The following is a 27,275-nucleotide window of genomic DNA, read 5'->3' as shown; positions in this document are numbered from 1 at the left end:
AATATACACATACACAGTTCTGGGAATCACAAGCATTTAACACTTGCCAATCAATCCTCATTACTCTTATAAATTTTCATCCCTATGTTCAGATGGAGAAACTGAATCAGAAATAATCAGTGGCAGAAAAAAGAAAATGGAAGAGCTAGCAACAAAACTGAAAACTCCTGCTCCCAGTTCCATAATCTAAACACCACACTACACTTAACTGCTTGACCTCACTATTTGGGAAAGATGTAGCATGCAAGGGAGTTCCTTCAAACATGGAGTTTTCTGCTTGGTGGTTTGTTTGTTTGTTTTGGGGGGGGAGATTGTTTTTGTTTTTTGGGTCTTCCTTTGAGGGCCTGTCTATACAGGAAAATTTTATCAGCTGTACTTTTATACATTGACATAATCTCATGGGTGGCTACCAAAGTTCCCTCTAAGATTTTCCATCCTTGGAGGGTTGAAATTTCTTATATGCAACACCAATATTGAGGTAGTGTGTGAATGTGCACCCACTAGTGCAAACAAAAAAAGTAAATATAAACATTTTAAATAGTTCATAGGTGTGGAAGAAAATATATTAAAACAAGGGATAATTAACCAGGAATAATCTTTAAGATTATTGAATATGAAACAAAATGAAAATGAAGAACCTATGAAAGCGCATGTTACTATTTATATATCTCTGTGAGTCTAAAGTGCTTCAAGACCATTGTTGTTTTTTTAAGTTTTTTTAGTTACAGACTAACACAGCTACTCCTCTGAGAAGGAGGTTGGCATACGGGCAGTACTGTCACAAAAAAAGCACTGGGTACATGTATCATTATCCTTTCTAACAGACAGGTGCATATTTCAAAGATCTTGCAAATAAAACTGCATCCTACAAAACAGCTAGCATTATACCTAGTACTTGCTGCTTCTGACTCTTAAGAGCCAGAACTCTATCAGATAGCAAAGATCTGGCCTTAATGCAATACAGTTTGCCACGTATTCATTAGTAACACAGGATTTTAAAAAATCATTTAGATCAGAGTTTTAGATATCTGCAACACACACAGAAAATTCTGTTAGAAGAATCTTTTTCTTTCTTACTTTCATTAACACAAGGACGAGATATCACTTTTGATGGGAGAGGGGGCACTCCAAGAATCTGGTAAGTGATCGAGGACTGAACTCTTCTATTATATTAATAGAGGAGGTGCAGGGGTCTGGGATGGAGGTCGGTTGCAGAAGGGAGGTTGGGGTAAGCGATTGGGATGTGAGATATGGGAGGAAGTTTGGGTGGATCATGACCTAGGGCAACAGACTGGGGTGAGGAGAGGGTTCAGGGCCTGGGAGGGAGTTGTGACTTGGGCAGAGGCGCAGGAGGGGTTGCACGCATTTGGGCTGTGACCAGGGATAGCTAATTGGGGTACAAGATCTGAGAGGGGGCTGTGACCTGAGGAGGGGTTTACGGGAGGGGATTCAGTATCTAGGAAGATGTATAAGGGTTGAAGCAGGGGTGCAGAAGCCTTGGGTTACATGGGGTAGAAGGGAAGAAGAGGGGCAGAGGATTGAGGGAGAAAGGGAGGGGCTGGGATGCCAGAGCCAGCAGGTCCTTGGCCAGAGTCCCTGCCTTCCAGCCCCAGTATGTGCTCAGGGGAACTGCAGGAGCCTTGTTTATTGCTCTAAACTGAATGCTGTGAGCCCGGGGGATGAGAGAGAAAGGGCACTTCACATGTTGCCTGTCCTGTAAACAGGAAACTGCTGTTGTTTGAAATCATCCAATGTGAGCTTCTGGAGGTGGGGGCAGCATGAGAATCCTCTCTCCCCTCCCTTCAGGCTCTCAGCCTGGCTTTCTAGAGCACCAGGTGTGTGCAGAGCAGGCAGGGAGCCTGCTGAGGCTCTCGCGGACAGATCCAGCCCCCAGATCATCTTTTGCTGAGCTCTAGAGTAGGGACTGGAGCTAGCCTCTCCATTTAAAGTAGGCAGCAGCAGCAGCTGCTCCTCCGAGAGAGTGAGTCCCTGCCTCCCACTTCCCCAGCCAATCTCAGCAGGGAGCTCTGAACCTCCGCATAGGGCTCAGAAAAGGGCTGTGTGCCCACACAGGCACAAAGCTTACAGGGAACCTTGGTGGCCACTCTTATTCTAGAACAAAGTTTGGCTTTTTTTCTTCTTAGTTTAAACTCTTTCCAAGGAACTTAAAAATAAACAGAAAAAAGTCTTAATCCAGAATAAGAGTATCCACACAAGGGGTTACACCATCATCACATGGACTACACTACAAAGGTGAGGTCAATGTAAGTCCCCTTACATTCTTACTTGTTCAGATTTGTCTCCTATCAATGTAAGTGACACATTACAGAGAAGCAGTAACATCTCCTCCCTGAATGGCAATGAGCCATGGTCAACATACTGTGGGTGACATATTCCAGCATGAACTAATAGTCTCCCAACAGCTGTCCCACAATGTTCAATAGAAGAAGTTACTCCCCTTCGTGATGTCTGGGTGATCGGTAACAACACAGAGATCGCCTGTGGGAACAGTACCGGTAGTGATAATAAGACTATCTGGAATGGTAATAATGCTGCTCAGACAGTGACGGTGAAGACCGTCTCGGGATCCTCACACTCCTATATTGGCTGTATCATAATGATCGTGGAGACGCGTTGGAGAGTGCAAATAGCTTAGCGATCATGATGACAAAAGGGAGTACCGTCCCCCATATCCTACTTCATGTCTATGTATTGCCAAGTGGTATGGAGGAGAAGACCTCTCCCTGGGAGAGTATGAGTGTGCTGAAGCATGTTCATGGTACACACTCAGCACCGGCAAACTCCGCGGAGGAGATAAGGATGGTGCTGTTTAAAAAGTGGGTGAAGGAGAAGCAGAGAAACAGTTGTTGTCAGACTCTGCCATTGCTTTTCTCGGTGCCACTCCCGGCTCAGAACAGCTCGGTGTGGACAAGACAGAGACCTCATATTGAACACCAAGAAGAAAGGAGAAATGTAGTGAGGGGTTCAGCTATGTCTGTGGTGTCCAACATGCTAGCAACTAGCGAGATGTGGCTATTTGGCCGGTTGAGTGTGGCTAGTTCACGATAGCAATAGCCACTATAGTGGCTACCGCTTCAGAACTGGTTTGACACCACTGCTATAAGCCAGGATCTTTTTAAGAATTCACTACTGTATAGCCAGTCCCACCAGCTGTGCACCACCGAGCCGAATCCAGGTAAAGGAATATTTCGTAAGTGTCTGCATTCATTCTCCCTTAAAATGGTTAAATATGAAGATGGCAGCCCGCCCAATCCTAAGTTAGCAGAACACTGGTGTCTAAGATATCTACATTTTAGTGTTTTATTCACATGAGAGGAAGTAGAGGTACAAGAAAGAAATAAGAGCTAGAAGCTGCTTTTTGTTCCTCTGCAGGATTCAACAATTGGGAGGAGGACATGCAGAGCAATTTGTTTATATACTTAAGGATATCCTTTGTACGCTCATGAGAGATCTTGATGGCATTTTCATGAATGTACTCTGCAATCCTCTCCCAAAGGCTTCTAAACATGGCTGCCTTACTACTTCCTCTATGGTAGGATACATTCCTACAACATTCTGTGATGACTTTGGCAGGCCTCATTGCTGTTGTAGCCCTTCTAACAGGTAACACCAGCAGTAAAAGAGTCCTGGCCTCACGTGCCTTTATAATTCAATAAAGAGCTCAATTTCAGCAGGTCCAAATACCTCCCATTACACTGGTCTACAATTTTTAGAAGTCGTCTGCTTCAGAGATAAAATGTGCTATTTATTATGTATTTTGATGTGCTGAATTCAAATATGACAATTAAAACAATTGATTGGTTACTGTTTCCAAGATATTTAAGTTTTTACATTTTACGTCTATGTATATTGTGTAGATAGTAGAGTTTTAATCATAAATTGTAAACCTAGGTCTTTTCATGTGTTTATGGTTGCTTTACATGATAATATTTCACCTGTCCTGTTTATGTAACACTTTAAAAATCAGCAAAAGGGTTATATAAATAAAATTTATTATGAAACAAAAGGCAAAAAACTATTATGTACATAGTTTAGTCCTATTCAGTGTCTACTCGGCGCTTCTTGGCTTGTCTCTTGTATTCATTAAATGGAGCATCTCTTGTCACTGTCCAGCAATAGTCTGCAAGCATTGATGGGCTCCATTTGCCCTGATAGCGTTTCTCCATTGTTGCAATGTCCTGGTGAAATTGCTCACGTGCTCGTCGCTCACTGCTCCGCAGTTCGGTGGAAAAAAATCTAGATGAGAGTGCAAAAAATGTATCTCTAGTGACATGTTGCAACCAAGGCTTTTGTATGCCTTGAGGAGGTTTTCCACCAACAACCTGTAGTTGTCTGCCTTGTTGTTTCCGAGAAAATTTATTGCCACTAACTGGAAGGCTTTCCATGCCATCTTTTCCTTGCCACGCCGTGCATGGTCAAATGCGTCATCTCGAAGAAGTTCACGAATCTGAGGACCAACAAAGACACCTTCCTTTATCTTAGCTTCACTTAACCTTGGAAATTTTCCACTTAGATACTTGAAAGCTGCTTGTGTTTTGTCCATGGCCTTGACAAAGTTCTTCATCAGACCCAGCTTGATGTGTAAGGGTGGTAACAAAATCTTCCTTGATTCAACAAGTGGTGGATGCTGAACACTTTTCCTCCCAGGCTCCAATGACTGTCGGAGTGGCTAATCTATCTTGACGGAGTGGGAATCTCTTGCACGACTATCCTATTCGCAGAGAAAACAGCAGTACTTTGTGTATCCAGTCTGAAGACCAAGCAAGAGGGCAAGAATCTTCAAATTGCCACAAAGCTGCCACTGATGTTGGTCATAGTTTATGCACTTCAAAAGTTGTTGCATGTTGTCATAGGTTTCCTTCATATGGACTGCATGACCCACTGGAATTGATGGCAAAACATTGCCATTATGCAGCAAAACATCCATGACTTCTAGGAATAACATGATGCAATTCATATCATGTATGACGCAATACCATCTTCAGATTGCATCATTCGTACTATCCAAACCCAGTCATAGATTTATTCATAGATCCAGTCAAAGATGTATTTTAGTCATTTCTGGTTTAAACTGAGATCCCTTCCCTTTATTACTCACTTATCCTCTGCCATTCGCAAGTCAGTCAAGGGTCATATATACTGACTCAATAGCATATCTTGAAAACTAGAGCCAATCAACAATTTTAAGCATCATTTTCGTTCTCAGTGACCCAGAATTAGTAAAGTTTGACTACATTTATTTCAGAAGCATTTTGGCTGTAGAGCAGTGTTATTCTACATGGCAAGATAAGCCATACCTGTACCCCTACTAATCCATCCTTGGGGTAGGAAAGAAATACAAAGCTTCACATACACCTACCTGTGAAAGCCACAGCCAGTATATGTTTGGCAAAAACGGATTAAAATATAGACAACTGTTTCCTGCTATTCTGATTTTAAAGTTCTGCTCCATTAATTTATTCCGAGTTTGCACTGTATTGGTTTTAACTGCACATTAATATTTTGCCCCATTTTGGGTATGCAACCATTCATAGGATAATTTGGGATGGCCACTCCAAGTCTAACACTTTAGGTGGTTCCATGACAGATGTCCCCACCATTCTGTGACTGGGAAGATACCCCATATTGATGTTAACATCCAAGGTCCAGGGAAGCCTGGGATGAGCAGCAGAGTTCGGGTCCCTGTGCACTCACTGTAGTGGTGAGAGCGACAGGAAGCAGAGTGACCCAGCAGCCTGCTCCACTTCACCATACATCTCTCAACCAGATTGCTCTACTTCACAGCAGTGGTGGGAAGCTGGGCGCCCAGGGCTGGCCTTAGGCTGATTCAACTGATTCCCCCGAATTGGGCCCCACGCCTAAAGGGGCCCTGTGCGAACCCAGAAGTGTGTAGGGCGCCATGGGTGCAAGTTAATATTCAGAGCCAAGGGTCCTGCTCCAGCAATATTTGGAGCTGGGTCTCTCCACCGGCTCTGCCTGGAGTGGTCCCCAGCCCCCACTTGCCGGTCCCCCCACGCGTTCTCCCCCCAATCCCAGAGCATCCCCATCCCGTCCCTGCCGTGCGCGGCTCTTGGTGCGGCTCCACCTCGCCGGCTGCTGCAGCCTCCACGGCTTTCCCATGAGCGGAGATATGCCCGGGCGTGACGTGACGTCATAAACCGGGACTTTAAAAGTCTCGGCGCCGCATTGTGGGGCGTGGCCTGGCTCCAGGTTCTGAGTCCGGGGCCTGAGCGCAGACTCCAGCCCCGCAAAGTGGAAGGCAGAAGGTAGGGGTAGAGGAAGGGGAAAACTAGGGGGCGGGGGTGGGAGAGGAAGGGGCTTGTGCAGAGGGGGGAGGGGCAGGAAAGGAAGGGGCTTGTGCAGAGGGGGAGGGAGGAGAGGAAGGGGCTTGTGTGGAGGGGTAGAGGAAGGGGAGTTTGTGGGGAGGGAGAGAGACAAATGCCAGGGGGCCAAGTGCAGACAATGAGGAAAAGGGCAGGAGGGGAGGTGTCAGTGGGAGGAAGGACAGGGTGATGCTGGGAGAGGAGAGGGTAAGGGCATTGGGAGTTAGAGGGAGGAAGGAGGAGGTGCTGGGTGAAGGCTTGAAAGAAGAGGTGGGCAAGAGAAAGGTGGGGATGGAGCAAGTCATGTGTGAGGGCACAGGGGCAGGAGGGGAACGGGGGCAGAGAGTGGTGAGGGGGTGGGCATCACGGAAAAAGAGGGCAAAGGGGGCAGGGGCAGTGAGGGAAAGGGGAGGCACCAGGAGGGTGCAGGGCTAAGGGAAGATGCAGGTGCCAGGGGATTCTGGGGTGAAGCAGAAGGGCAGACACCTGCAAGGGAGGGACCAGCACCAGAAGAGAGAGGCAGGGCAGGTGTGTAGAGGGAGGTGTTAGAAGAGGGGATGAGGAGGGGTAGCTCACATGATCAGAATGGGGCTACTGGAGGAGTGGGCACAGTGGGGAGAGAAGGGCTGGTGGAGGGGAGCAGATCGCAGGAAGACTGAGGGCAGTGAGAAGGGCAGGAGTCAGGACAGCAGAGGAGGGTGAGGAGTTGGGGGACAGCAGGCACCAGGGGAGCTGATGGAGCAAGGGGAGGAGACATGGCAGCAGAGAGAAAAGGTAAAGGTTTATAAAATATTTATTAATAACTTGAATGGCACATCCAAACAAGCCACATGAACTCAGTACAGGTGCACAACACAAAATCCATTCTGCTCATGGGAGGAAACTCTTAGGCTATGTCTACACTGGCGGCTTCTTGCGCAAGACCATCTTGTGCAAGGGTTCTTGTGCAAGAAGTCTTGCACAAGAACATGTCCACACTGCCATGTGCGAGCTGTGCTTTTGCACAAGAGCATCCATGGCAGTGTGGACGCTCTCTTGAGTAAGAAGGCTCCAATGGCCATTTTAGCCATAGGGGTTTCTTGCGCAAGAAATCCCTGCCAAGCATCCACACTGCCCTCTTGCGCAAGAGAGCTTACAGCTGTTAGAAAAGAGCGTAGCTCTTGCGCAAGACACCCTCTCTTACCATGCCATACTGTAAATTTCCTTGCTCAAGAACAGGTGGGCAGTGTGGCTGCTCTGTGGGTTCTTGCGCAAGAACGCCTATACTTGCGCAAGAAGCCACGAGTGTAGACATAGCCTTAGAGGGAACACTTCCCCCAGCCTCTCTGCCCCCGAGTTAATGTCACACACACTGGGTTAATGCAATTGCAGGATAGTTACATGAGGGGGGTTTGGTGGGGGCCAGACTAATCCTTGTTGGTAGAAGGATGGTGGGAAAAGCCCTTCTAGAGGGGTGACATGACACCTTTTACTTCTGGTCATGTGTCCATCTTGCCCCAAGCGTGTTGCCTCCAGAGGCCTGGTTAACGGGAGTCAGGGGATGTGGCTAATGGGGGTTGGGGCACGGCTAATGTGGGTCAGGGGATGTGGCATGGTTAATGGGGTCAGGGGTGTGGCTAATTGAGGTTGGGGGCATGGTTAACGGGAGTCATGGTTAACAGGGTGTGGCTAATGCACCAAAAATTATGCAAATCTGCTACCCCTGCTGGCCCCGGAGGAGTGCATCGGCTGCCTGTGCCACAGAAGGTGTGCATTTAGTGCAGGGTTTTCCTGTGCTGCGGAAGGGTGTGTGTGTGTTGGGAAATGGGTGGTGGAGTGGAGCAGGCTGATGGGTCACTCTGCTTCCCACAGTTCCTGCTGCTATGATAAGTGTGGTAGCCCAACCCCCTCCTGCTAGTCTGTACCAGCCACGCCCCTTCAGTAATCCCACAGGTCACATCGCTCAGGGTAGGAGACTTGGGGGAAGTGTGCAATGTATGTGAGAGAGGGTGGAGCAAAGACAAGGCTTGGAGGGAAGAGTGGACTGGGGGCAGAGCAGGGGCAGGAAGAGACGATGGGGATGGAGCAAAGGTGGGACTTGAGGGAAGGTGTGAAGTGGGGACAGGGTGGGAACGAAGCAGGGGCAAGAAGAGGCAGGGTGAGGCCTGGGGCAGAGGAGGGGGTTGCCCTGGGCTCTGCACACACATAGGATATGTCTACACTAGCCCCCTAGTTCGAACTAGGGAGGCTAATGTAGGCATTCGAAGTTGCAAATGAAGCCAGGGATTTAAATATCCTGGGCTTTATTTGCATCTTCCCATCTGGGCACCATTTTTAATTCCCCATAGTTCGAACTAACTGCCCACGGCTAAATGTGGCAGTCAAATGTTAATTCGATCTAAGTCCTTAGTTTGAGTTAACTGTAACACCTAGTTCAAACTAGGGGGCTAGTGTAGACATACCCCTAGGGACAGCCCTGTGGATATGCAATAAATCTTTGTATCTTGAAAATTAATTCTTCTTTACTACTTCATAACACATATGCATACATAGCACTATTCAAAGAACAGTTCTAATTGTCATAGAAGAGCACAGAACTCATTGGTTCAGTTAAAAACAGTGCAATACTATAAATGTATAGTAAACACCACATAATTAATGGGTTCGTTAAAAGTGTGATATTCATAAATGCACACCAAGCATTCCACAATTCCTAACACACCAAAAATGTCAAGGCTCAGTAGAGCACATTAAGTCAGTGCCGGATCGAGCCATTCTTGCGCCCTAGGCAGCGGGCGCGCAGCACATGCGCGGCTCCGCCCCGGGTGTGCGGTGCATGCACGGCTAACCACACCCCCCAAGTGCGCAGTGCGCAGATGGAACCCCTTACAGCTGTAATCAGGTGCCATGCAGCCCCCGCCCCCGGGCTGTAAGGGGCGCCATGCGCCCAAGGTGCCCTATAGGTTGGTGCCCCAGGCAGCTGCCCGGCTAGCCCCCCCTGCCCTTAATTTGGCCCTGCATTAAGTGGCTGACCATTCAAGTGCTCTTTCAAGGCCTCCCACACCTACATACTTCTGCTACACTGAGCTTTTCTAATGGTTCTGGTGTCTGTTTAATCAGAGTCAGCTGACAGCACTTCTACCTCCACTCCAGTGACAAGTTTTCACCTACTACCTCCCAAATATTATCCAGGACAGAGCAGACAGTAATAACCATTGGGATATTTTTCTCACTGAGATCTAATTTAGTGAGTAAATGCTTCCACTTGAATCTGCCAAAAGCACACTCAACTGCCATTTATACCTGCTGAGCCAGAAGTTAAATCTTTCCTTGAAGCTGTCATGTAGGCCTCTGTACAGTTTAATGAGCCAAGACCACTATTGACATTTCAACACTGTCCGGGGGAAAAACATCCCTGCTTACACCTTCCTGAATAAGCCTGTGTTCTTAAAAGTGCAAGTGTCATGCACCTTCCATGGCCAGCCCACATGATAGCAGTGAAACATCCCTGCTGATTCACTTATGTTTGCATAACCATAGGAAAGTAGCCTTTCCATCAGAGCCTACGAGTACCTTTCCCAAATCTGAAGAAGAGCTCTATCTGGCTCAAAAGCTTGTCTCAACTGCAGAACTTGATCCAATAACAAATATTACTTCACCCATCTTTTCTCTCTAATTGCCTGCAGCTACAGTGATACTGCATATATTTAGCACTTATATTACATAAGACACATGAAAATGGAGTACAATAACAATAGTTAATGCTGTGTTGTTTTGTTAAACCTGTTGTTACTTTCTTTGCAACATGTGATTCATAGATTCATTCATGGATGTGATGGTAGTTGGTGATCCCCACTAGGTGACAGTTACCATTTCGCTTCTGTTTGTCATACTTCCTTTTTATGGTGACCTACAATTAATTGTTCCATTCTTTTTAACAATCTCATTTTCCACTATTTTCTCACTGCAGCTGATCTAATATTTGCTTATCAGAAAAAGAAAAATAGTATAATGTATAAAAAGATGGAAAAGAGGGAAAAGCTGAAAGATACATTTGATAACTTGATTCAAACCAAATTACCTTTTATCTGGCCCTCTTTTCTGTAACATTTTCAGATACTGGAATACAACATGCGCAACCTGAAGACAAAAACACAAACTGATGACCTCCCTTTAACTTTTGGACATAGCACAAAGAAAAAAATCCAGGCTTCAGTGGAATTTTACCTCATAGAAGTGCTCATAACCTTCTTCAGTCAAAGTCACAGAAATGTTGAATATAGAATAGGTAGAGTTCTGTTCAAATCCTGCCTCACCATTTCCGCCATATAGTGCAAAAGCCCAAAACCTATTGAAGATATTACCCACTATTACTTACTCCAGTTAAAAATCTTCTTAAAGTTTAATTATAATCACAGCATCATTGTTCAATTTTATTCCAGATCTGCCTAAGGGTGGCTACCTTAAGGAATTTAAAAGTTAATTCAAAACAAAAATCCAGAATATAGCTTCTATAAGTACACAAACACTGAAATTCAAAAATGCAGGGCATACACCTTTTTGGATTTATTCAGTATGAATAAAAATATTTTTTTAAATACAAGTTTTTAGTGAAAGTGCTTCCAGTGTTGTGCTGGAGAATCTCTTGTAGTTGAATTTCTTGTATTTAGTACTAAAGGCACTACCAAGTACATTTTCTGAATATTTTACCTTACTTAAGTCACGTGACTACTGCAAGTTTTAAAGAATTTGTCTCAAGCTTTGTAGATTACAATTTTCAATTTTTATTTAGTGAAATATTTCCATTTTCACCCTTTATTTCAATGCATACAATGTTAAAGTCTCACATTTAAAGAAATACATACTTTTTCCGAAGAAAGGAAAGAATACTGCCTTTGCCTTCATGTCCTACCAACCAGGAGATATAGTGAAGTGGTTTCACCCTAAAAACAGTTTATACAAATGTAAAACTCCAAGCAGTAAAACCCTAAGGTAGATTAATAATTAATAAAACAAAATACAGATATTCAGATAACATCTTTCATCCAAAGATTCCAAATCACTAGAAAAGGCAGTTACATATTCACTCTGCACTTCAACTATCTCTGAAGTGTCACCTTTAAAGAGTAATGCTATGAAAAAAAATGTCCTTTTGAAAATACGAAGGAAGTTAGACAGGTAGAATACTCAGGTGAAAGTAAGTGGGTGTGCCTTGGTGTGCAGCTCCAGCACCAGCTGGATGAGCTGCACCAAAAGCCATCAGGGAGCTCTTTAAAGAGCTGGCAGGGACACAGGTTGCAATAAGACAGTACTTGTAAGAAATTTTAAGTTACTTTCACCGCTGAGAATACTATTACTGATCTAAAAGTTAGCCAGGCTGCTGAACTTAAAACCTATTCTTTGGCTGAAAATGTTACAATATTATAATGAACACAAATGGTGATGATCTTTGTTTTACAGTAGAATCTGAACATATAGTAGAATTATGAACACCAGCATTCCAAACTGACCAGTCACCCTTACTTGGAGCCAGAAGTATACAGTCAGGCTATGGATGTAAAATCCCCTTTAATTAGTTAATCAGTTAAATGTTAAGTTTAACCAGATAACTGATTAAACGAGGATGAGCTGGAGCAGCCCCTCTGCCCACCATAGCCAGGCTGAAGTTCCCCACCACTACAATGGGCAGGGGCTGCTCCAACCCAGCTGCTTCAAGTGGTAGCCCCATGTGGGGCCAGCAGAGCCACTGCTACTTCCAAAGCTGCTTCTGCATGGGGTTGCCATTTCTAGCCCCATGCGTGAGCCCATGCAGCTGGCCACAGGCAGTGGGCTGCTCCCCAGGTACCAATTAATCCAGGGTTACTCAACACGTGGCCCATGGGCTGCATGCGGCCCACCACCTGTTTGTTTGTGGCCCACAGAACAGTTTGGGTTTACGCAGGGCTCAACATGCGGTCTGCGGGTGGGAGCCAAAACAAAAAACTAGTCAATATAATGGTCTTCTGTTGATTTGTGTTTTAGTAGTTATATTTCTGGATTGTCATTGCTCATTAAAAGTGCTGTCATATGAGTAGAAATCGGGTAAATACTGCATTTTATTAATATCAGCAGAACTGACTTAAATGGGGCTGCGTGTTGTGTAGTCTTGCCTTAAACTTTGTATTCATGCCCGTCAGTGTGAAAGAAGCTATTTGCATATATTTGCATATATATTTGCATGTATATGCAACCACATTTAAGTGGCAGCTCTGGGTATGTGCTATATCATTGTGGTCCCCAGGGCTTCCAAAGTTGAGTATCCCTGAGTTAATCACGACCCAATAAGCATTGCTCGTTAAGGGTGACGCTTCCTGGACAACCAGTTAACCAGTTACCTGTTAACAACCCCTAAATCAAGCAACAGCAGTGACTGAAGGGAAAAAAAGCAAAATATAGTACAGTACTACTACTGTAAATTATTAAAAAATAAAGGGGAAAAGTTTCCAAAGCTTGTGCTTGCAGCGTAGGCACACCTGATTGGAATGGATGTGAACAACACACCTCGAAGAACTGTCTTTTCTTATATGTGCACCCTACCTTGGCATTTTCAGTGCGGGCTACCCTAGGCATGTTGGGTCACATAAAGTTAATAGTTAACAGTTTTAGGAATATCAGACATAGTATCTTTCTAATGGTGCTCTTAATTTTACAGCTAGAACTTGCGGTTTACAGCATCTTGCGCTGGGGAGAGATGAGACTGCTTTAAATAGGTTTTTTTTGCTGCTGCATTCTTTTTAAGGCTTGCTATTTGTACTACTTTATGCAATTGACTGTTCAATTATTAATTTTTTTGATATAATACTTATAAATCCTTGTTTTATTTTTTATATTGCTGGGATAATAAGTGAGAAGGTATGTAATAATCTGGCTTCTTCAGAGTTAAACTGCAAACTTGTTGAATGTAATACCTGTTTTTAATATATTTGCAGCCATATTATTTTTGTCTGTTATCCAATCAACTCTTATAACAAACTGGGCCTGGTCTGTCTTTGGACAGTAGACCTTTGAAGAAACCTAGTAGCCCATGAAGTCGTGTTGGTTGTTGTGATGACGTAGTCAGGGTTCCCCTGTTCCTGCACCCCCTGTTCCTATACATAGCAACAAGAACAGATGTGGTGTTCACGTCCATTCTAAAACCCACCAGATGGTCAGCTGTGGAGCCCCCTGAAGTGGTGCTGCTATAGCAGCCTTATATACCACTGCTGACTTGACCCTCCTTCAGTTTCTTCTTGTTGGCAACTCCAACAGAGATGAAGGAAGGTGGGTTTTAGAATGGACGTGAACACCACATCTCGAGAAAAAGAAAGTTACTCACTGTGTGCAGTTACAAGGGTTCTTTAAGATGCGTGTTCCCATGGGTGTTCCACTCTGAGGGTGTGTCTATACTACATGGCTCTGTCGACGGAGCCATGTAGATGAGTTTACTCGGCAAAGGGAAATGAAGCGGCGATTTAAATAATCGCCACTTCATTTACATCAAAATGGCCGCCACGCTGTGCCAATCAGCTGATTGCCGGCACAGCGTGGCAGTCTACATGGGGATCTGCTGACCCCAGAACCCTTTGTTGTCAGATCCTGTAAGCCTCGTTTCACGAGACATAAAGGATCTGATGACAAAGGGTTCTGGAGTCGGCAGATCCCCTTCTAGACTGCCACGCTGTGCCGACAATCAGCTGATCGGCACAGCGCGGTGGCCATTTTGATGTAAATGAAGCGACGATTATTTAAATCGCCGCTTCATTTCCCTTTGCCGAGTAAACTCATTTACATGGCTCTGTCGACGAATCCATGTAGTCTAGTCACACCCTGAGTGCTGGTGCGTCCTCGTGCTGGCAACTGGAGACTTTTCTAGCAGTGCCTTGTCACGCCGCATGAGTGCAGTAGTGTCTCTTTGTGTTGTTAGTGTCCATTAGGCACACGCACAGTGCAGCACCTTCATTCCTTCTCTACCTTGGTTCTAGCCCCAGAAGAGACTCCAAAATAGTGGAAGAAAGGACGGTAGTGAAGCAGCCATCGGGGGACACATCTCAAAGAATCCCCATTACTGCACAGGGTGAGTAACACTTTTCTTCTTCGAGTGATGTCCCTGTGGGTGCTCCACTCTGGCTGACTACAGAGCAGTGTTCATATCATGGAGGCGGGTTTGAAGCTCTGCCCCTGAAATTGTGGACAGCACCTCCTATCCCACTAATGTTGCTGGAGCGATAGCAGAAGTAAGTGCATAGTGTTTCACAAAGATGTGGTCGGATGACCAAGTTGCTGCCCTGCAAATGTCCTCTAGAGGTATGTCGTTAAGAAAAGCTGTTGTGGGTGCCACCACTCTGGTGGAGAAAGCTGTTATGATAATTGGTGGTTGTTTGTTGTGGATGGTATACCAAGTGTGAATGCAAGACAAGATCCATTTCAATATTCATTGAGAGGAGACGGCTTCATTTTCGGAACTTTCCACCAACAATAAGAAGGGTCTTGTTGACTTCCCCCAGGGTCTTGTTCCATCGAGGTAAAAGTCAAGCACTTGTCAGACATCTAAGGTGTGCAACGCTGCCTGCGATGGATCGGTGTGCTGCTTGGGACAGAATGCAGGCAAGTGTATGGGTTCATATGGAAAGGAGTTGGAACCTTGGAGAGGAATTTAAGAAGGCGTTCTTTGTCTATAGAGAATATTATGCTCAGTGGGTCAGCCATTAATGCCTCTATCTCACCCATTCTCCTGCTGGAAGTTATGCCGACTAGAAAGATGTAGCCAGGAACAGGTTGCTAATGGTTCAAAAGCAGATTTAGTTAAGCTGTTCAGGATGTAATTCAGGTTCCATATAAGCATCTGTGGGCATACCAACAGGAAAGTGTTCTGCAGGCCCATAAGGAAACAACTCAGAATTTTGAGGCATTAACATACTATCGTAGTTGACATTGTGCATGCCACGATTCTAAGGGCTGTGAGGGCCTCAAATCTGTGTCTGGGTAATGTTGCCATGGCTGATGTAGAATCAAGGAAAACGCCTATAAACTCAAGAGTTTGTGTTGGCTGGAGCATGGGTTTTTAATAGCTGATGTGGAATCCGAGGTTGAATAGGGGAGAAATGGTTGTGTTGACCATGTTCTGAACTTCCTGGAACAACGTACCCTTTATAAGGCAGTCGTCCAGGTAAGAGAATATTATTACTCCCAGACAGTGGAGATGTGCAGTTACTACAGCCGGAGTTTTTGAGAAAACTGGGTGCTGTCAAGAGGCCAAATGGGAGAACACAGTACTGATAATGTTGGTTGCCCTCTATGAAACATAAAAAGTGTCTGTGTGCAGGATGGATTAGTATGTGGAAATACGCATCCTGAAGATTGAGGGCTGAGAGCCAATCTCCGTGATCCAATGCAGGTATAATTGTTGCTAACAGCACCATCTTGAACCTGTCATGAATCATGGGTAGTATGAATGGTTAGTATGAGTGTATGAGTGAATCCATAGCAAGTGAGCTGAAGAGAGTCTATGCAGAGGTACAGGCAAGAGTGCCAGAGGAATATGGACTCGTTTGGTCCAGGCAAGAGCCCCAGAGAATTATGGACTTGTTTGGACCAGGCAAAAACCCTGGAGGATTATGGACTTGTTTACAACTTTAAGAAAGAGAACTGTGTGAGAAAAAAGAACTGTGTATGCATGCGGAGGCAGCGTTCCCAGCATTGCCAGATAAGAAAAAGTAACAAGGGAAGAATCTAACCAAGGACAGACCATTGTTTCTCACTCATGGTGAGACAAGCGGTACAAAAACTGGATATTTCTGAATTAGTCATGGACACACCAGTAAGTATCACTAATGGACATCACCCCACCTGAACAGTGTGTAACCAGTGGACAGCATCTCACCGGACTGGCCCCTGCTGAGGGGATATATACCACACCATTTTGCCCCACAAGTTGGAGTCCATCAATTCGGCATATTGGGATGATGTGCACATCGGACTTCTGCCTCAACCAAATTAACCAACATTACCTGGGGTCTGGCCAGCCCCAGGGTGTGTGTGTGTGTGTGTGTGTGTGTGTGTTCAATTGAATTAAGAATTAGGCTGCTAAATTGGGTTAAGGTTTAGATGTATACAGGCAGTCCCCGGGTTACATGGATCCGACTTACATCGGATCCCTACTTACAAACGGGGTGAGGCAACCCCACACTAGCTGCTTCCCCCCAGCAGACCAGGGAGACACAAAGCTAGAGCCTCCCCCCCCCCCCAGCAGACCAGGGAGACGCGGAACGGCTTTTCTCAGCAGACACCTCAGCTTGAGAATAAAGGATTGAGGGAAGTGAGGTGTGGGAGAATAAAACTGAGCTCTGGAGAAATGTTTGGCTAGAGTTTCCCCTACAATATGTACCAGTTCCGACTTACATACAAATTCAACTTAAGAACAAACCTACAGTCCGTATCTTGTACGTAAACCGGGGACTGCCTGTATAGTTAATTATTACATTTAAATATTACTTTTAATGCTTGTGATACCTTTTAATATCTTTTAATGTTGTTTTAATTGCTTAGTACTAAATATACATACAGTGCTTTTAAAATTGCTCCTGAATTGCCTGCAATAAAACTTGTTAAAGATATGTTTAAGATACTGTGAAAGATTCTTTTGTTCTGTGAATGCTGAACCAAATGGGTAGTGTGATACAGCTTGATCAACCAGATCACAGCGCCCCCTTGTGACAAACCTCCTGTATGTTGTGCACTTGTTGAGTTTCCTGAAGTTTAAAATGGGCCTCTATCTGCCTGTTTTCTTCTGTGTTAGGAAGTACTTTGAGTAGAACCTTTTCCCCTCAAAAGCCAATGGTACCAGTCTATGGCTTCTATTTGCAGGAGGTGTTGAACTTCCTGCTGGAGTAGGATCTTGTGAGAGGGGTCCTGAAGAGGGAGGAGTGGGAGAAGGGATGGGGAGGGGGCATGGAAATGAAGGAAATGGAGTAGCCTACTTTGGTGATCTCTAGTACCCAGCGTTCTGATGTTATCTCTGTCCATTGGTGTAGAAAGGGTAGAAGCTGGTGGGTAAACTGTAGATGGGAAGATGATGGTGTCAAAGAAGTGAGGATTTCTCTCTGGCCCTTGACCAAACCTTCAAATTTGTTGTCTGAAAGATGAAGTTTGGGTCATAGCAGACTGTTGCTGATGCTGAGGTTTGCATCTCTGAGGTCTGTGTTTCTGTCTAAAGTCGCACCTGGGTGGCTGTCTGTACAGATCTTTGGGTCTTGGATAGTTGTTGTACTTAAGTCCCTTGTTAGGAGGTGTGCACATGCCTAAGGTTCTTAAAGTTGTCCAGGAATCTTTCATGGAGTAAATACACACACATCTCTTTTAGCCGCAAACGGATTATTTTTGTCAAATGAAAGGTCTTTCACTTTCTGCTGCAGCTCTTTTGGGATTCCCAATGCTTGGAGCTATGAGTTTCTGTGCATAGAATCACAGAACACTAGGAATGGAAGGGACCTCGAAAGGTCATCGAGTCCAGTCCCCTGTCCTCATGGCAGGACTATTTAGACCATCCCTGATAGATGTCTATCTAACCTGCTCTTAAATATCTCCAGAGATATCAACTTCATGACAATGTCAGCATCAGTAGTGCGAGCTGCTGTGTCCGCCACATCCATAGCCAACTGTAAAGCAGTGCAGGCAATGGTATGACCCTCCTGGGTAACTGCTGTGGAGCTGCAGTCTTATCTGCTCAGAGAGGAACTGAGAGCTCCTGAAGTTTGGAGTAGTTAGAGCAGTCATAGTCAACCAGTATTACAGAGTACTTTGCAACCCTGAGTTGTAAAGTCACTGACAAGTAAACTTTTCTACCCAGGATATCTAAGCACTTATGGTCTTTATCCTGGGGAGTAGATTAGGGATGTAAAATCCTATTTAACTAGTTAATTGGTTAAACTTTATGATTAATCGGTTAACCCATTAAAGGAGGAGGCAGGTGGGGGAGGGCCGTAGTCAGGCTGGAGCAGCCCCCTACCACAGGCCATGACTACTCTAGCCCAGCCTGAGCAGCCCCTGCCTGCAACAGGACAGAGCTGCAACAGGACAGAGCTGGTTAATCTTACACATCCCTAGAGTAGACCTCATATTGGGGTGCTGCTCCTTCTGCTGGACTAATTCCACAACTAGACAATTAGATGGTGGATGAGAAAATAAAAAGTCTATATCTTTGGCTGGAACAAAGTATTTTCGATCATTCCTTTTACTGCCGGAAGTGACAGATGCTGGTGTATGCCAGATATTATTGGCAGGGTACACGATGACCTCATCCACAGGAAGAGCAATAAGCCTGGACGAGGTAGCAGGTTGGAGAGTATGCAACCGTTTATACTGCTTCTTTTGAACCTCCTGTAAATCCAGTTCCTGTGCTGAAGCCATCCTCTTCAACAATTCTTGGAACTGTTTGGTGTGATGCATTGCAATTTTGTAATAGTTTGATATCAATATTATAAATGGTTACTCATTAAATACAGCATTGCACTATTATATTCCAAAAATTAAAGATCACAAAATGATAAAGCCGCCGCGGAGCAGATAAATGATGTCTTTGCATCAGTCTTCATGGCTGAGGATGTTGGGGAGATTCCCAACCTGCACCATCCTTTGTGGGAGATGAATCTGAGGAACTGTTCTGGATTGAAGTGTCATTAGACGAGGTTTTGGAACAAATAGAAAAACTTAACGTGAATAAATCACCGGGACCGGATGGCATTCACCCAAGGGTTCTAAAAGAGCTCAAATGGGAAACTGCAGAACTGTTAACGGTGGTTTGTAATCTATCCCTTAAATCGGCTTCCGTACCTACTGACTGGAAGGTAGCTAACATGATACCAATATTTAAAAAGGGCTCTAGAGGTGATCCCGGCAATTACAGATTGGTAAGTCTAACATCAGAACCGGGCAAATTAGTTGAAACAATAGTTAAGAATAAAATTGTTAGGAACGTAGAAGAACATAATTTGTTGGGCAAAAGTCATCATGGTTTCTGTAAAGGGGAAATCATGTCTTACTAATCTATTAGAGTTCCTTGAAGGGGTTAACAAACATGCGGACAAGGGGGATCCAGTAGATATAGTATACTTAGATTTTCAGTAAGCCTTTGACAAAGTCCCTCACCAAATCCTCTTGTGTAAACTACATTTTCATGGGATAAGAGTGAAGGTACTTTCATGGACTGAGAACTGGTTAAAAAACAGGAAACAAAGGGTAGGAATAAATGGTAAATTTTCAGAATGGAGAGGGGTAACTAGTGGTGTCCCCCGAGAGTCAATCCTAGGATCAATCCTATTCAACTTATTCATAAATGATCTAGAGAAAGGGGCAAGCAGTAAGGTAATAAAGTTTGCGGATGATACTAAACTGTTTAAGATAGTCAAGACAGAAGCAGACTGTGAAGAACTTCAAAAAGATCTCACAAAACTGAGTGATTGGGCAACAAAACGGCAAATGAAGTTTAATGTAGATAAGTGTAAAGTAATGCACGTCAGAAAAAATAACCCCAACTATACATATAATATGATGGGGGCTAATTTGGCTACGACAAATCAGGAAAGAGATCTTGGAGTTATCGTGGATAGTTCTCTGAAAACATCCACACAGTGTGCTGCAGTGGTAAAAAAGGCAAATAGAATGTTAGGAATTATTAAGAAGGAGACAGAAAATAAGTCACAGAATATCTTACTGCCCCTGTATAAAACTATGGTACGCCCACATCTTGAGTATTGTGTACAGATGTGGTCTCCTCACCTCAAAAAAGTTATTTTGGCCTTGGAAAGGGTTCAGAAAAGGGTAACTAAAATGATCAGGGGTTTGGAACAGGTCCCATATGAGGAGAGGCTAAAGCGACTGGGACTTTTCAGTTTGGAAAAGAGGAGACTGAGGGGGGATATGACAGAGGTATATAAAATCATGAGTGATGTGGAGAGGGTGAATAAAGAAAAGTTATTCATTAGTTCTCATAATATAAGGACTAGAGGACACCAAATGAAATTAATGGATAGCAGGTTTAAAACTAATAAGTGAAAGTTCTTCTTTACATAGCACATAGTCAACCTGTGGAACTCCTTGCCAGAGGAGGCTGTGAAGGCTAGAACTATAACAGAGTTTAAAGAGAAGCTAGATAAATTCATGGAGGTTAGGTCCATAAAAGGCTATTAGCCAGGGGGTAGGAATGGTGTCCCTGGCCTCTGTTTGTCAGAGGCTGGAGACAGATGGCACGAGACAAATCGCTTGATCACTGTCTTCGGTCCACCCCCTCTGGGGCACCTGATGCTGGCCACTGTCGGCAGACAGACTACTGGGCTAGATGGACCTTTGGTCTGACCCAGAATGGCCGTTCTTATGTTTTCATTTAATGGAATAAGCCTTTCTTGATTAATTTAAAACAAATGAAAATCTTAGTTGTTTGATTCTTTATATATATTTGTCTATACTCAGTGTGATATGAAAAAAATGTAGTGTCATCTTACCTGTAATGTCTTTCCTGTGGTGGCAGTCCCCAAGCAATGCTCAGTGAATGAATATTTGTAATAGGAACAACTGAACAGGAAGAAATTTATAAATTATCACCCAAATACATGATTATTCATGTCTCTTTAATCCGAAGAAATAGCAATGGGCAAAAGATTTTACTTCCAGTACAAAGGATGGGGTAGAGTCACAGAACTACATATATTCATAGAATCATAGAATCATAGGACTGGAAGGGACCTCGAGAGGTCATCGAGTCCAGCCCCCCGCCCTCAAGGCAGGACCACGCTCGGTCTATACCATCCCTGACAGATGTCTATCTAACCTGTTCTTAAATATCTCCAGAGAGGGAGATTCCACCACCTCCCTTGGCAATTTATTCCAATATTTGACCACCCTGACAGTTAGGAATTTTTTCCTAATGTCCAATCTAAACCTCCCCTGCTGCACTTTAAGCCCATTACTCCTTGTCCTGTCCTCAGAAACCAAGAGGAACAAATTTTCTCCTTCCTCCTTGTGACACCCTTTTAGATATTTGAAAACCGCTATCATGTCCCCCCTTAATCTTCTTTTTTCCAAACTAAACAAGCCCAGTTCATGAAGCCTGGCTTCATAGGTCATGTTCTCTAAACCTTTAATCATTCTTGTCGCTCTTCTCTGTACCCTTTCCAATTTCTCCACATCTTTCTTGAAATGTGGCGCCCAGAACTGGACACAGTACTCCAGCTGAGGCCTAACTAGTGCAGAGTAGAGCGGCAGAATGACTTCACGAGTTTTACTTACAACACACCTGTTGATACAACCTAGAATCATATTTGCTTTTTTTGCAACAGCATCACACTGTTGACTCATATTCAACTTGTGGTCCACTATGACCCCTAGATCCCTTTCCGCCATGCTCCTTCCTAGACAGTCGCTTCCCATCTTGTATGTATGGAACTGATTGTTCCTTCCTAAGTGGAGCACTTTGCATTTCTCTTTATTAAACCTCATCCTGTTTACCTCTGACCATTTCTCTAACTTGCTAAGGTCATTTTGAATTATGTCCCTATCCTCCAAAGAAGTCGCAACCCCACCCAGTTTGGTATCATCTGCAAACTTAATAAGCGTACTCTCTATCCCAATATCTACATCATTGATGAAGATATTGAATAGTACGGGTCCCAAAACAGACCCTTGAGGAACTCCACTTGTTATCCCTTTCCAGCAGGATTTAGAACCGTTAACAACCACTCTCTGACTACGGTTATCCAGCCAATTATGCACCCACCTTATCGTGGCCCTATCTAAGTTATATTTGCCTAGTTTATCAATAAGAATATCATGCGAGACCGTATCAAATGCCTTACTAAAGTCTAGGTATATGACATCCACCGCTTCTCCCTTATCCACAAGGCTCGTTATCTTATCAAAGAAAGCTATCAGATTAGTTTGGCATGACTTGTTCTTCACAAACCCATGCTGGCTATTCCCTATCACTTTATTACTTTCCAAGTGTTTGCATATGATTTCCTTAATTACCTGCTCCATTATCTTCCCTGGGACAGACGTTAAACTGACCGGTCTATAATTTCCTGGGTTGTTCTTATTCCCCTTTTTATAGAAGGGCACAATATTTGCCCTTTTCCAGTCTTCTGGAATCTCCCCTGTCTGCCATATTAATTCAATGATGGTAAATCAACCATTTTAAAACTCAAAGAAATAATTTACACAGTGGTATATTCAATACCCATTCAGAACACTTATCAACAAAGAAGATACCAAGTTCACTTACCTTTGTAAAGCCTGTAAAATTCCGGTGTGTCAAATGGTTGTGTCAGATGATCAAATTTTGGTTTAGGTAAACCACTTCAAAAACAAAACAAAATTATAGCATGGTGTTTACTATTTGTGATACAGGTCCACAAAGAGAAGAACATAAATTGTTCTGTACCCATAGTTCTGAAGTGATAATCTGAGTTTCCTAAGGAACCAGAATATTTCTTTTTTGATGTTACAGTGGACTAGGGCTCATCACAAGATCCACCCCATATTATTAAAAGAAAACTTAATAGCCACTATTTCCCTGATAATTTCCTAAAACACACACACACACACACACACACACACACACACACACACACACACACACACACACACACACACACATACTCTAGTTATGGGCATAATATCTATTCCTACAGTTCCCTCCACTTGTGGCATTGAATCTCTTGACAATAACATGACACAGAAGTCTGGAGCAAGTGTGTGGGTAACATCACGCAAAGATTCTTACAACTTGCCTCTTTGGAAAGACCTCAATTAATCGCCTTTGCAAATCATCATGTACAAAATGCATTAATACCACATTTCTCAAACTGTGGGTCCCGACCCCCCAGGGGGTCATGAGCAACTTAGAGAGGGGTCCCAGTATCACAAAGTTTGAGAACCCCTGCATTAACAGAATAAAATGCTTTCTATATGTCTGCCTGTGAAGAGAACAAAATAGCTGTGCATCTGTAGCACATTAGCATATCTCCTGCACAACACCAATAAACTGTAGAAGACAAAACGTGTTATATAATAGAAGGAAAAGTAAACACAAGGTAGTTTATTTTTAAATAAATGGAAGTGGAATTATAGGCAATCTGATGTCATTGTGTGGCCACAAGATGACCCAATACATGAGTGATGTACGGCTTCTTAATGTTTGTGCTGAAATAAACTAGATGAGGAAGTATTTGGCTTGTATCACAATACTTAGCCCTTTTACAGTTAATATGGAACATTCTATTTCCTAGTCAGTTAGCCTAAAGCAGTGGTCAGCAACCAGTAGATCCTGATCTACTGGTAGATCTTGGAACCTCTGACAGGTGATCATGATTGGTTTGACCAAGAGACTATCAAGTGCAGGCACTTCAGCTGCCCCTCCCCCTACTGCTGCACATCGCCTGGCATTTGCCTTGGAGCTGCCTCCCTCCATCCCCAGGAGCCACTTGCTTGCTGTACAGGGCAGGGGAGGGGAGGGAGAAGAGGAGTACTGATGTCAAGGTGCCCCCTATCCCACCCTGTATCCTATCGCCACAGAGCAGAGAGGGGGAACAACAGGGCTTGGGATGGAGGAAGTTTGCGGGCTGCTTTTGAGAGTGGTGCAGGGCCAGAGCAGCGGTGAGCCTGCCTTAGCCCCACTGAACCACCACCCAAGAGCAGCCTGAGTTAAGCAGTGCCCAGTTGGAGCCCACATCCAGAAACTTTACCCCAGTCATGAACCCCCTCTTGTATCCCAAACCACTGCCCTAGCCTTGACCACCCCTGCATCCAAACACCCTTCCAGAGCCTGCACCTAGAACTGCCTCCTACATCCCAACTGCCTGCCCCAAGCTCAGCTCAGAGCCCCTCACATACTCCAAATCCCTTATTCCAAGACCACAGCCTGCATCCCAACCCTCTGCCTTAGACTGGTGAAAGTGAGGGAAGATGGGGGGGAGGAGGGAGGAAGGATGGAGTGAGCAGGGGCTAAGCGTCGGAAAAGGGGCACAAAGGAGGCAGGGCCAGGGTATTGGGGTTTGAGGTAGATTTTGGATTGCACTTCGATTCCAAAAGTGATCCTGTGCTTAAAAAGGTAGGAGACCACTGGCCTAAAGCATTACCCTCATTCTGGGATCAAAGTATTAATGCACTTCATTGACTTCCCAAAGAGAAAATAGAACAGATGGTAATATATAAAAGTAGCAGCAAGATCAAAATCCTATATGGGGCAAGTGAAGACTCAGAATGAAGCTGATAAGAATCAGTAAAACACACACAGGCCACACACACCCACACTGATGAGAACCTTGTAGGCTGTGAAAGAATCAGGGTTTTTCACCCTCTTGTTTCTAAGGAAAATGTCAACATAACACAATTCTGCTTACTTATCCATCTTTAAATAAACAATCTTGTAAGCAGTGATGTGCAGTTTCAGGATGTGCCTGTTAGTCAATCACTTGATGTTAAATTTAGGCAAACTGGCTAATTCAAAGTCTGCCTTTGAAGTTAAGCCAGAGTCCCCAGCTGGCCCTGGGCTGCACATGGCATTTCAAAGTGGCAGTGCCCCGTGGAACCTGGGGTCAGCTGGGGACTCCCCCACTGATCCCGGGCTCTGTGCAATGCTGCCGCTTTGAAATGCCCCATGCAGCCCAAAAGCGAAGGGAAGTAAGGGTGGGCAGTTGCCCTCAGGCACCACGCTGGGGGGGGGTGCCGGGCTGGGGTGGAACCGGAGCGCATGCTGCTCTTGACCACCTGATGCTTTGAACCAAGACTCGGGAGCTGCCAACTAAGTGCTGCTGCTGGCTCTCTACATACTGTGAGCTGAAGCAGCCAGCTGGGTGGGAAGAGCAGTGGTTTTAAAGGTACGTTCCTCCGGTGCCTGGCTCTCGGGGCGGGGGAAGGATTTGATTGGGGAAGTGCTCCCCCCAGCACTGGGGATGCCTTGCTGTGGGGGAGAAGGGGTGAGTGCATGGGGGGGCTGGCTTGGGGGCGGGGTGAGGTGAGTGTATTGGGATGGGGAGCACTGTGGGGGGGGCTGGCTCAGGGGAAGGGATGAGTGCATTGGGATGGGGGTTCTTGGGGGGCTAGCTCTGGGGCAGAGATGGTTGTGTTGTACTTAAAAGTACTGTATGGGATCTTTTTTGGGGAAAAGGCAAAATGCCACATTTATTGGTAATACACAAATATAGCAGTCAACATTTATATTTATACTTGTACAGGCAGTCCCCGGGTTACGTACAAGATAGGGACTGTAGGTTTGTTCTTAAGTTGAATCTGTATGTAAGTCGGAACTGGCGTCCAGATTCAGCCGCTGCTGAAACTGATCAGTTTCAACAGCGTCTGAATCTGGACGCCAGTTCTGACTTACATACAGATTCAACTTAAGAACCCCAGGCATCCCCAAGTCAGCTGCTGCTGAAACTGATCAGCGGCTGATTCCAGGAAGCCCGGGGCAGAGGCTTCCTGTAGTCAGCCACTGGTCAGTTTCAGCAGCAGCTGACTTGGGGATGCCTGGGGCAGAGCAGCTGGGGTACTGCTGGGTTGGTCCAGTAGCGCCGCTGCTCCTCGGCGCTACTGGACCAACCCAGCAGCACCCAAGCTGCTCTGCCCCAGGCGTCCTGATTCAGCCGCTGCTGAAACTGACCAGCAGTGGCTGAATCAGGACGCCTGGGGCAGAGCAGCTGGGGTGCTGCCGGGTTGGTCCAGTAGCGCCCAGAGCGGCGCTACGGGACGAACCGGTAGCACCCCAGCTGCTGTATCACAGGCGTCCGGAGCAAAGCCGCGGAGCACGGGGGCAGCGGGACAGCCCAGACGCGCCGTGGCTGTCCTGCTGCCCTCGGGCTCCGTGGCTTTGCTCTGCTTTGCTCCCCGTCCCCCTGGTCTGCAGACCAGGGGGACGGGGAGCAAAGCGGCAGAACACGCGGGCAGCGTCTGGGCTGTCCACTGCCCGCGTGTTCCGCCGCTTTGCTTCTTCTCCCTGGTCGGCTGGAGACCAGGGAGAGGGAGGGCCCCGTTCGTAACTGCAGATCCGACATAAGTCGGATCCGCGTAACTCGGGGACTGCCTGTACTTCTATTGGCCAGTTGTAATTATTTGTTATTTTAGATTATGTTTTAGGTATATTTTATAATATTTTTTCAGGTTTTGTTTTAATATAATACAATAATGTTATGTATAAAATTATTTGCTCATATAAAATGATTTTTAATTTAAATATAAATTTAAGGTACTTTAAAAAATTATATGATACATAACTTGTTTTGTTGAAATAAAAACAAGTATAAACCATGGTCAATCAAATAGAACAGGCTTTTGTGAAAATTTAAGATACTTTGTAAGTCTGAGATTTTGCATAAACTTATAATTATTTGTGCAATTGGAAACAATTTACATATATTTATTGATATACAATTAATATACTTTTTTATTTTATTTGGGAATAAATAAATAAAAACCAAAACATTAACATAATATTCCCCTCCTTTCCCCCAGAGTTAGGCACTTCCATACCCCCATTCTAATCCAATCCCTCTCTGCTCCCCCAGAGCAACACCCGCTCTAACTTATTGCTTCAAGTGCTTTCAAAAAACTGAGGGCGATTCTCACGTTGTGTGTTACTTTGATTTAAAAATATTTCCAGCTTACTCTAAACATCATCAAAGTAGTTCTATTATAATCTACTAACTGATCTACTAATTGATCCAAAGATCTGTGGCTATTAGTAGTTTTTGTGATTTTTTTTCTTATGTTCTTTTTTTGCTGACTTAGAAATAATAACAGATCCACAGTAACAAATGATTTGGGGGGAGGGGCGCAAATTTGGCCTTTGCCCCTGGTCACAAAACACCCTTGCTACGCCTCTGCCAGGCTCCATGTGGTGCTACCACTTTGAAGCACCCCTTTCTCTCCCCCCCACCTCCTCCGCCTTGA

General features: G+C 44.8%; 1 protein-coding gene across 7 annotated transcripts in view; it reads right to left on the bottom strand.

Moving 5' to 3' along the window:
• The window catches only part of LOC102458989 (nardilysin-like), a 158,488-nt gene that overhangs the window by 84,241 nt on the left and 46,972 nt on the right, over positions 1-27,275 (bottom strand). For all 7 annotated transcript variants that reach the window (XR_016350238.1, XR_012905859.2, XR_012905858.2 and 4 more), the window contains 5 exons: positions 22,612-22,685; positions 20,837-20,906; positions 11,189-11,266; positions 10,551-10,671; positions 10,405-10,463 (listed from right to left, as the gene is read on the bottom strand). Coding sequence is in view for 4 of the 7 variants with exons in the window: in XM_075935997.2 (XP_075792112.2) it covers positions 10,405-10,463; positions 10,551-10,671; positions 11,189-11,266; positions 20,837-20,906; positions 22,612-22,685 (402 nt within the window). In the remaining 3 variants the exon portion in view is untranslated. The remainder of the gene's footprint in view (positions 1-10,404; positions 10,464-10,550; positions 10,672-11,188; positions 11,267-20,836; positions 20,907-22,611; positions 22,686-27,275) is intronic.

Source organism: Pelodiscus sinensis, chromosome 9 (assembly GCF_052426305.1).
Source record: "Pelodiscus sinensis isolate ZL-2025 chromosome 9, ASM5242630v1, whole genome shotgun sequence".
NCBI classification, from domain to species: Eukaryota; Metazoa; Chordata; order Testudines; family Trionychidae; genus Pelodiscus; species Pelodiscus sinensis.
The sequence above is the reverse complement of the archived record's forward strand: the minus strand, read 5'-3'. Positions and strand labels throughout refer to the sequence as shown.